General features: G+C 37.2%; 1 protein-coding gene across 2 annotated transcripts; it reads right to left on the bottom strand.

Moving 5' to 3' along the window:
• Window positions 1-1,001: 1,001 nt before the first annotated feature.
• Window positions 1,002-6,550, bottom strand: LOC136232849 (glyoxysomal processing protease, glyoxysomal). Of its 2 annotated transcripts, none has more exons than XM_066022291.1 (14): window positions 6,266-6,550; window positions 6,130-6,176; window positions 5,865-6,048; window positions 5,722-5,769; window positions 5,534-5,617; window positions 4,876-5,019; window positions 4,021-4,119; window positions 3,772-3,875; window positions 3,550-3,635; window positions 3,375-3,469; window positions 2,559-3,291; window positions 1,719-1,911; window positions 1,523-1,614; window positions 1,002-1,419 (listed from the first exon to the last, which is right to left on the bottom strand). In XM_066022291.1, exons 1-14 carry the CDS (start codon window positions 6,329-6,331, stop codon window positions 1,154-1,156), a joined length of 2,241 nt encoding a protein of 746 aa, XP_065878363.1. In that variant the 5' UTR covers window positions 6,332-6,550; the 3' UTR covers window positions 1,002-1,153. The 2 variants fall into 2 exon arrangements, with proteins under 2 accessions (XP_065878363.1, XP_065878364.1); XM_066022292.1 differs by having other exon boundaries at window positions 5,534-5,611; window positions 6,266-6,547.
• Window positions 6,551-10,622: the final 4,072 nt, after the last annotated feature.

Raw genomic sequence — 10,622 nt, 5'->3', positions numbered from 1 at the left:
AGATTTAAGGACTTAATCGTAACACTTTAAGCAAGTTAATGGACTAATGAAGGGTAAATTACACCCATGGCCACTGAACTTTTTCCATTCAACATTGTGGCCGCTGAACTTCAATTCTTAATGGTATGACCACTACACTTTACACTTTTTAACACTGGTGGTCACTCAACACCTCAAAACGACCATTGACGGTCTCAAAATAAAAAAATTCGAAGAATTAATAATATTTTAAGGAACTTTAATTCTTGAAAATTTTCGTTTTAAGGTCATTTAGGTGTTGTTTGGTTACGAGAGAGAAAGTAAAATTTTAGGGCGAGAAAGTTCCAAAAAATGTGATTTTGGAAAATAAAAAAGGTGGTTTCATCGTAAATGTCGTTCTAAGCAACTTTAATTCTTGAATATTTTCATTTTGGGGTCGTTAACGGTCATTTTGAGAAGTTAGTTAAAGTTGAGTGACCACCGATATTAAAAAATATAAAATTCAGTGGTCATACCGTCAGAATTGAAGTTTAGTGACCATAATATTAAAATGGGTAAAGTTCAGTGACCATGGATGTAATTTACCCGACTAATGAGACATCATATACGTTTAAAAGCCAATCAAACTTTTTGTATAAGTTGTTGCACTTTCTTTATTACTAAGCATTTATTACTAAGCATTTCTTTATTATGAGAGAAAATAACGAAATTCATAGACTAAATAAAATCAATATAAGGGATTTCATAAATATATCAAAAAGAAATGTGTAAATTGATTTATCTTTCTATTCAACCAATTAAATAATAATATATGCCTTAATTAGATCAATTAAATGTAGAAAACAAAATGCAAACTATTAAAAAATTATTTGAATTAAATTATTCTTTTATATATTAAAATTTGTTCACAAAATAATACTTTTTTAAAGTAAATCCGGGTTAAAAATGGAACATACAACTAGAATCTCCATTTTAGAACATGAAGTATTTAACCCTTTATTCGAAAACCAGAACACGTAATATCACAAACAATTCTTTTGATTTTTTCTTGTGGTTGAATATAAATTAAGTACAAATCTCAAGTTCCTTGTAACAAGTGTACATACAGATACAGTTCAAATTCAATATCCGTGCTTAAGATATCTTCTCTTTTTGCTCCAAAACTAACTTATGGTCATAACTTACTGGGACAAATCTCATTAGAAATGCTATCCACCTTGCCGAATTGAGTCGAGCTTCTCAATATCTTGTTTCTTTCTGCCATAAATTTAGCAAATTTCGAACCCTTTTCCTGTTTATCGTCATCTTTCGGTAGCGAGTCTAGCAACTTAGGCAGAGGAGGGATTGGCTTAGGAGAAAGTGGTGGTATCAATGCCCACACTGAAGAGATTTGTTGATTTGGTTGATCAAGATTCTGGAGAAGTGCACTATTTTGCATCTCTGTTTCAGGAAAACCAAATCAGTAACATACAAGTACCATCAAAAACTAAATTACGAAATACGGAACAAGTTTCGTGAGGAAAACTTGTGCTTTATCTATCACCTCTTGCGAACTTAAAAATAGGCTCCAGTAGTGCACAGGGAATGCTGAAATTTAGATGCGGGATAGACGTCCCTCCGCCATGCCTTGCATTGCTGTCTCAAAGATACAATTTTCATTAAGAAAACAAGATTCGAATCTGAAATTACAATTCATGGATCATCAGTAACATTTCTGAAAAACTTTTGATTTATCACACCTGGTAACAAGCCCGACCATAGAACCCTCTGAATTAACGACAGCACCACCACTACCGCCAGGGTGGACTGCAGCTGTGGTTTCCAGCATTGCAGGAATCTGTGAATCCCCTCCAAGAAGGGACTGATAATATGGAGGTGCTCTAGCTTTCACTATTTTTGCTACCACCCCGGAGCATACAGAAGGGTAGATACCTAAAACGTACAAAGTACAAATAAGTTCAGACAAAAGAGCAGTGCAGGAAAATGTTAATAAAAAATGCCAGCTCCTTGACACATCCATTCAGCAAAAAGATAGAAAAAAAAGTAATTAACAGAGAACAATTGTACTGAATTAGCCCTTTTCAATCATCTGAAAGCCCTTTATGTTTGAGGTAAAGCTAGATTTCACACGATTTATACAACTTTTCTATATATATATATATATATATATATATATATATATATATAACACGATTAAACTTTAATCAGTGCAAGACCAACAGGCATTCTTGCACCCTGTCTGAGACTCTAAACATCCCATTAAATACTGATACAATCCGAAACTGTTAGAACCAAAAGAAGACGATTTCTAAAATGGTAAGAAGCCTGTGCATGTTTAAGAAGCTACTTGAGTAGATCTGCCATAAATTATACCAGCGAAGTTAACAAATTAACAGGAAATTCTAGTGAAGACCTAATAAACAGGATATCAATTGAAAGCCAATTCTAAATCTAGAGAGAGAGAGAGAGTCTGTATCTGTAAATAAAATGAAAACAAGCCAGATGTTAACGACATGGGTTCTTCGCCAATGTCATTCAGAAAATTTTAAAAAGAGGTGAAAGGTAAGCAAGGGTGTTACCACATCTTGGTCCAAACAGTCCATGACCAATAACATATGCCTTCGACCCCAAACTTGGGCAGGTAATATCTACCTTGATAGGGCAAAGCTGATCTGGAACATATTCAAGCTGCATTAAGGCAACATCCAAAGGCCCCTTAGAAACATATACTACTCTTGCATCACACCATAACCAAGGTTTCACATGGTCCAACCGAATACGTATTCTTTTATGGCCTTTGTAAGGCAAGCTCAATTTGTATCCTTTGCTCTTATCAACAATAGTTGGCTCAATCTTGTCCACTGTATTTTGTAGCAAGCTTTGACTCTTTTGGTAGCTATCGACATGGGTATGCACAGGACATGCATATTCTTCAGGTGGGAGAAAAATTGCCTCTGATTCAGTTAGATTTCTTCCACCATTTACAGTTGTTTTTCCAAATCTCCAAGGCTCTAACAAGTGAGCATTTGTGAGTATCAGGCCTTGATCATTGAGAAGAACCCCAGATGCCCACACACCTTCATCAATTGTAATAAGACAAACAGAAGCCATTGCCTTCTCAACTGGTTCTGGTGAAGGGCTATTAACTGGCTTGTCCTTAAAAGAGAGGGGTCCACCAGACTCGTTAATGTCTGCATTCCCTACAGCATTTAAGTTTTCCTTGAGATAATCAGAGTCTTTCTCTGCGATTCGAGGCTCCTTCAGCAGCAAGTCACTGCAAGCAGTTGCAATGGCTTCCCACGGAATCACCAGCTGTTACCCAAGGCTAGAATTTTGCATGATCCATTAATTCCAGATACTTTAAACTATTTAGAATAAGAATGTTTTCGAATTACCTGAATTTCAGCACCACTGCTTTTTTGCCTCAAAGGTCGAATCAAAATGCCAACAAGATGTGCATGTTCATCAAAAACTGGACCACCTTCCATTCCTGACATAGTTAATGCCAATAATGGATCAGAATTCATTAGCCTCATCGAACCACTCATAATCTAGAGATAAATGTCATACCTGGAAGACACCGCATGTCAGCCATCAGCAAAGAAAAATTACACGACCTAGCTGGAAAGCAGTTGGCAATAGATCCTATTGACAAGCTGGTTCAAGTATTGAAGGATTAAAAAAAAATTATAATTTTGGTATCGTTGGTGTATCACCATATGGTTTCATCAAGAATACTGTCAGAAATATAAAAATCCAAAAAAGTAAAATGGAAAATATAAGAAACCATACCTGTTAAAGAAGTGCAAAGATGAAAGGAGCCCAAAAGGAGAGCCTACTGCTAAAATAGAATCCCCTCTTCTAGTTGAAGGTGATATTGCCATGTTTGGTAGATCCTAAATATAATAATCATTATGTAGATTATATCACTTAGGTCAGCAATGTCCTATGTTAAAGAAAGAACATGAAGGTTATATTGTTACTAATAGCACACATATAGCTAGAAATATGAATAAGGGAAAAAAAAAATAGAAATGATACCTTCATACGTAAGAGTACCCCAAGAATAGCAATTCTAGTGGTTGTCTTGCTCATATGGCTTGGACTACCAGATTCTGATATTGCTAAATGCTTGTGTCCCTGCATAAAAGATGTTTTATCATCCTCAGCCTGAAATGATTAAAAACTTGTATCCTGCGTATGTATGGAATTACATTTAAGTTCAACTTATATAATGTTCTCGAAACTGCCTTTTTCCACTACGAACTCTGAATATTTCTAGTACTGTTTTCCCAGTTATAATTTCAAGTATCACTTAAACACATGACTCCACATAAATGCATACAAGTAGATACAAATTTTTTGGCTAATAATGAATTTGACCCAAAAAAAAGAAGCCTAATGCAGCTGGGCTTCAGACTCAAAGCTTCATCCATTTCAAGTAAGTACCAAGCATCCTGGTTCTACCTAACACTTCCTGCTGTTGTATTTCACTAAATACTAAGTTATACTGACGAAAAATTGGAACTTATCACAGAAGCAAGAGGTGAAAGAAAGGTTGCATACAAGTAGGCCTGATACAGCACACATCCATGTAACCTTACCAAGCATCAGTCAGCTGATCTAAATTGAATATTCACAATAGAACTTCAAGCGTATATAGCTTTCTATAGAACACCAACAAAAACAACTTCTTCCATTGGTAACAGCTTATTTTCCTCTCAGAAGTACAGATCTCTATTGTTTCATAAAGTTACTATATATCATATATGCAATTGTACATCAAAGAAAAGAACAATCTTCAGATCAGTTCCAAGACAACATTATAAGCACCAGACAGCGACATAACAAAATACAAAAAATATATTGAAAAAGAAAGCCTTGTGTCTTACGAACCTGTGTCTGAATGGCTTCAGTAATAGTTTGAGAGCCTTTATCATGCGTGGCCAAAGACCAACCAAACTCAAATCCATGATCTAATGAGCCTGAAGAGGATTCAACAAGCGATTGGAGAGCGAAGGCAGATACAGGAACATCAACCTTCATGTTAAATTTGCGAATAAATAACAGGTTGCTGTCTATCTATTCATTTATATACATGCTTCCATAAATTATCAAGTTGAAAAATCTAGGTAACCTTGAACAAGAAATCTAGACTGCAAATTTTAGTTGTAAGACAGACATTGCAAATAAAGCAAAAACTAACTAATTCATAGAAAGGACCATAATGGAAAACAGGAATAAGTATCGCACAGAATATTAGGCTATCCAAATTAAGGTTTCATGAAACATCACAAAAGTTGAGTTTTTCATTACCACATTAAAGTAAAGAATTATATTAAAACAATCAATGATAAAAATTATGAGCCAATTCAAGAATAGTCAATATTGCTATATTTGATAAACCCCACAAAAGGAGCTCGATAATTTAGGTAAACTTAGTGGTAACCTCATTAGGTAGCTAGTACACAATTATACCACCAAAACACATAATTGGATATGCACTAAGGCTTCTCTGAAAATCGATAGAAGAGCAAGTAATTCGAGCACCTACCAATCTTATAAGTTGGGCAGTGATCCAACGGGGACCTCCTTCATCCAAGCTCCCCTCAGCCAGTCTTTGCACTCCCGACTTTTCCTCAAAATCAACACACTCAAAGTTTCATAATTCTAATCTGACAAAGTAACCTCAAGTACTAAACATGTCAATAAAGTAAAGAACATCAATACTAATATCTATACCTCTAGCACAACATCAATCTGCGCACCAGGAATCATCTCAGGCCGGCCCTGAAACAAACAATAAGTTCAACAGTTACATCAAAAACCAAATGCAACTACAAAAAGCAATCCAATTATGCAATACAACATGTAAAAAATTGAACCTGAGAAAAGCTTTCTCTCTGCTGCGGTGGTAGAAAAGACTCGACAACAGAAGCAACAGTCACAATGAGCGCCAGTCCCCGATCCTCCTCACCATTACCACTCAAAATTCGCTTCGCCGCACCAGCGTCATAAAGAGTATCTGGCAGTAGCATTCCAGAAGCTGAAAGTGTTGTCTTGCCAGAACTGAATACCCAAAGAAAGAAACTATATTGACTAAGGAAAACATTTAAATATAAAATCGAAAACAAGTTAGGATCGACTGACTTGTATTGATGAAAAGCATGTTTCCGCATCTTCATCCCCTTGGGGTCCTAAAATAAGTTCAATGAAAACAGTAAAAACACACAATGATAAGCAATTGAAATACTGAGCATACAGAGAGAGAGAGAGAGAGACTCACGGGGCCGTTGACCCTAACCATGACAGCGAAGTTGCGGGCAAAATCAAAGGTCTCGGGCCAACCCATGAGAAAAGAGAAGAAGGGAATGAAAGAAGAAAACAAGTTGGGCGATTATGATGAGAGTGAAATTTTGATTTGGGATAGGAACACGATCATTTGGTAAGTTTCTGCTATGCTTTTCCAATTCAGAATGATGAAGAAGACGATAAAGATGACTTCAGAATTCAGATCAAATTTTGTGCTTTCGAGACAAATGTTTCGTCGTCGTTTTATTTCATTTTCTTTTCTCTCCTGTAAATAAGCTGAGTCACTCGGTTCGTTATTCTGCTGATAAAAGCTCAATGGTATTCGGTTTTAATTTATAAACTAGCCAAACTTGAGCATGACGAACCTCAGCTCGGCTTGAAAATTTATAGGTAGGTTCGTTTATAGATTCGTGAATAAACTCATGAGCAACTCGATTATAACATTCATGAGTATTCTAATGAGCAAGTTTAATTTAATTTTTTTTAATAATAATATTTTTATAAAAGGGAAATGTAAAACAGCTTTGTGTAACTTTAGTTTTATTAGATGTAAAAACTATATAGTTTTGTGTTAGATAAATTTCAAATCAATATACTTAACAAACATAATTAATGAGTTGTTCGCGAGCTAAGTTCATGAACTGAATTAACGACTCGCGAGTAAAACTCGTGAACAAACAAACAACTTCGTAAGAATTCACGAACATAATTACATTCGAACTATACTATTTTCTAACAAACTGAATATAAGTAGATAAAACTAAAAAATTATCTAATACGATAATAAATTTACAATTTGTTGCTTATAACAAAAGGCAAATTGTTATATATAATAATAGCAGAATTCTCTAAATTTACTTTTCAATATGCTGTCAAAATTCTTTCCAAAAACAACATGCTCCAAATCAGCAATTACTAACTTAGCAAGCTACATAACACTTTTAAATTTCTTTAGCATGTCTATTTATTTACACTTAATTTAATCTTTATAAACCATCCATCTTCACTTACCTTGGTCGTTTTTTTAGAGTTGTCAAAAGTGGATAGATTAAAAAATCGAAAAAGATAGCGATTTGATTCAAAGTTCAACCGGTGTCAATAGATCATGTGAAACTTATGTTTTATTCACATCAACCTTCTAGCATAGTATAATATTAACAATATTAATAAAAGTTATACGAATAATAATATTTCTTTACAACAACAACAACAAAGCCTTAGTCCCGAAATGATTCGGGGTCGGCTAACATGAACCATCATATAAAACCGTGAAAATCAAGTCGTGTCAGCGACACAGATTCGCTCCCTCCACTCCGTCCTATCCACTACCATATTTTCCTCAATTCCCAATAAACTCATATCACTCTCGATCACCCTCCTCCAAGTTTGCTTAGGTCTTCCCCTACTCCTCACCACTACATCCCTTTGCCACTCTTCGGTTCTCCTAACCGGCGCATCAAGCGCTCTACGTCTCACATGGCCAAACCACCTTAGTCGGTTTTCTCTCATTTTATTCTCAATAGATGTAACCCCTACTTTTGTCCTAATTATTTCATTACGCACCCGGTCCTTTCTCGTGTGACCACACATCCATCTCAACATACGCATCTCCGCCACCGACATCTTATGGATGTGGCAGTGTTTCACTGCCCAACACTCCGTACCATATAACAATGCTGGTCTAATTGCCGTCCGGTAGAATTTTCCCTTCAATCTATTAGGCATGCCGGGATCACAAAGGAAACCCGTAGCACTCTTCCACTTCGACCAACCAGCTTTAATCCTATGGGCAACATCTCCATCTACTTCTCCATCCGTTTGGATAATAGATCCTAAATACCGGAAGCAATCCGAGGCCTGAACAACTCTCCCATCTAGGGTGATTGTCCCTGCCTCCCTACTCCTACGGCCGCTAAACTTACACTCCAAATATTCTGTCTTACTTCGACTCAACTTAAAGCCTCTAGATTCTAGAGTTTGCCTCCATAGTTCCAACTTCATCTCCACTCCTTCTTTCGTCTCATCAACCAACACAATATCATCTGCAAACAGCATGCACCATGGTATACCATCTTGAAGTGAACTTGTTAGTTCATCCATAACGATGGCAAAAAGAAATGGGCTTAGTGCGAAACCTTGATGCACTCCAATCGTAATAGGAAACTCTTCAGTTTTCCCAACACTAGTACGTACACTCGTGCATACTCCCTCATACATGTCCTTTATGATGTCAATATATTTCCGCGAAATGCCTTTCCTTATCAAGGCCCACCAAAGTACTTCCCTTGGTACCTTATCATATGCTTTCTCCAAGTCAATGAAAACCATATGCAAGTCTTTCTTCTTATTTCGATAGTGCTCCATTAATTGTCTCATTAGATGGATGGCTTCCATAGTTGATCTTCCCGGCATAAAGCCAAACTGGTTTTCCGAGATCTTCACCGTCCTCCTTAGCCTTTGTTCAATCACTCGCTCCCAAAGTTTCATAGTGTGACTCATTAATTTGATTCCCCGATAGTTGGCACAATCTTGGACATCGCCTTTGTTCTTATACAAAGGGATTAAGGTACTTTTCCTCCATTCTGATGGCATCTTATTGTTTCTCCAAATTTTGTTGAAGAACGTCGTCAACCATTCGATTCCTCTTTCTCCCAAACATCTCCAAATCTCAATAGGGATGCCATCAGGTCCTACTGCTTTCTTCAACTTCATCTTACTTAATGCCATTTTGACTTCACCCTTTTGAATTCTCCGCAGGCATTCATGATTTATCATATCGTGATGGATACTTATATCTCCAACATCTTGTTGGCGATCTCCATTAAATAAGTCATCAAAATAGGACCTCCATCGTTCCTTGATATCCATATCTCCAACTAGGACTTTCTGGTCCACATCCTTCACACATTTAACTTTTCCGAGATCTCGCGTCTTCCTATCTCTCATCCGAGCAATTCTATATATGTCTCTTTCCCCTTCTTTCGTATCCAATCTTGTATACAGATCCCGATTCACCTTTGCTCTAGCATCTCGTATGACCTTCTTTACTTCCCTTTTAGCCTCTTTGTATTTTTCGTAGTTCTCGTCACTCCTACATTTCCCCAATAGTTTATAGGATTCTCTCTTACTCTTTACTGCTTGTCGTACTTCTTCTGTCCACCAAGATGTGTCCTTACCCGGTGGCATGCTACCTTTAGATTCCCCTAGAACTTCCTTCGCTACTTCCCTTATACTATGCTCCATCTTATTCCATATTGAATCTATATCTGAATCCATATTGCAAGTCCAAATATCTTTTTTGGTCATCTCATCCACAAATTTTTGTTGATTCTCCCCTTGCAATTTCCACCACTTAATCTTAGTCTCTACTTGAGGTGTTTGTTTTCTTATACATTTCCTACTTCGAAAATCTAGCACCACTACTCTATGTTGGGTTGTCGTACTCTCACCAGGGATCACCTTACAATCAATATAACTCTTTCTCCAAACACTCCTTACTAAGAAGAAGTCAATTTGGCTCGCATTACCGCCACTCCGATAAGTCACTAAGTGGGATGTTCTCTTCATAAACCATGTGTTCATGATACTCAAGTCATAGGCTGATGCGAATTCCAAAATATCATTTCCTGCTTCATTCTTATCTCCAAAACCATACCCTCCATGAACACTCTCAAACCCATCTCGCCTAGAACCCACGTGTCCATTGAGATCACCCCCTAGTACCATTTTTTCATCCCTAGGAACCTGTTGCACCACTTCCTCTAAGTCATCCCAAAAAGCTTGTCTTATAGACACATCTAATCCTATTTGTGGCGCATATGCACTAATGACATTCACAACCTCATCCCCTATCACTAGCTTAACACTCATAATTCTATCGCTCTTCCTAGACACCGCTACTACCTCATCAATATACTCCCTATCAATAAGAATACCTACTCCATTTCTACCCTTATCCTTTCCTGAGTACCAAAGCTTATAACCCCAAGGAGCTATCTCTCTAGCCTTGCCTCCAACCCACTTGGTTTCTTGTAGGCATAATATATTTATTCTCCTCCTCTTCATAACATCTACAATTTCAGCTAATCTTCCTGTCAAAGAACCTATGTTCCATGTCCCAAAGCGTAACCTACTACCCTTACCCCTACCCCTACCATTACCGTGGACTAGCTTATTTACCCGCAACCCTTGCATATTTGACACCACCCCCGGGTCCTGGGGTGGCGCGCCGCTTCGGGGCGACGACCTAGCAACCCTTGCACATTTATCACTACACCCGGGTCTAGGAAGTGCAGCGCGTCGCTGAGTAGGGAACGCCCCAACGATATTTA

This window comes from Euphorbia lathyris, chromosome 6 (assembly GCF_963576675.1).
Source record: "Euphorbia lathyris chromosome 6, ddEupLath1.1, whole genome shotgun sequence".
Lineage (NCBI taxonomy): Eukaryota > Viridiplantae > Streptophyta > Magnoliopsida > Malpighiales > Euphorbiaceae > Euphorbia > Euphorbia lathyris.
Note: the sequence above shows the minus strand (reverse complement) of the source record. Positions and strands in the feature narration are given on the sequence as shown.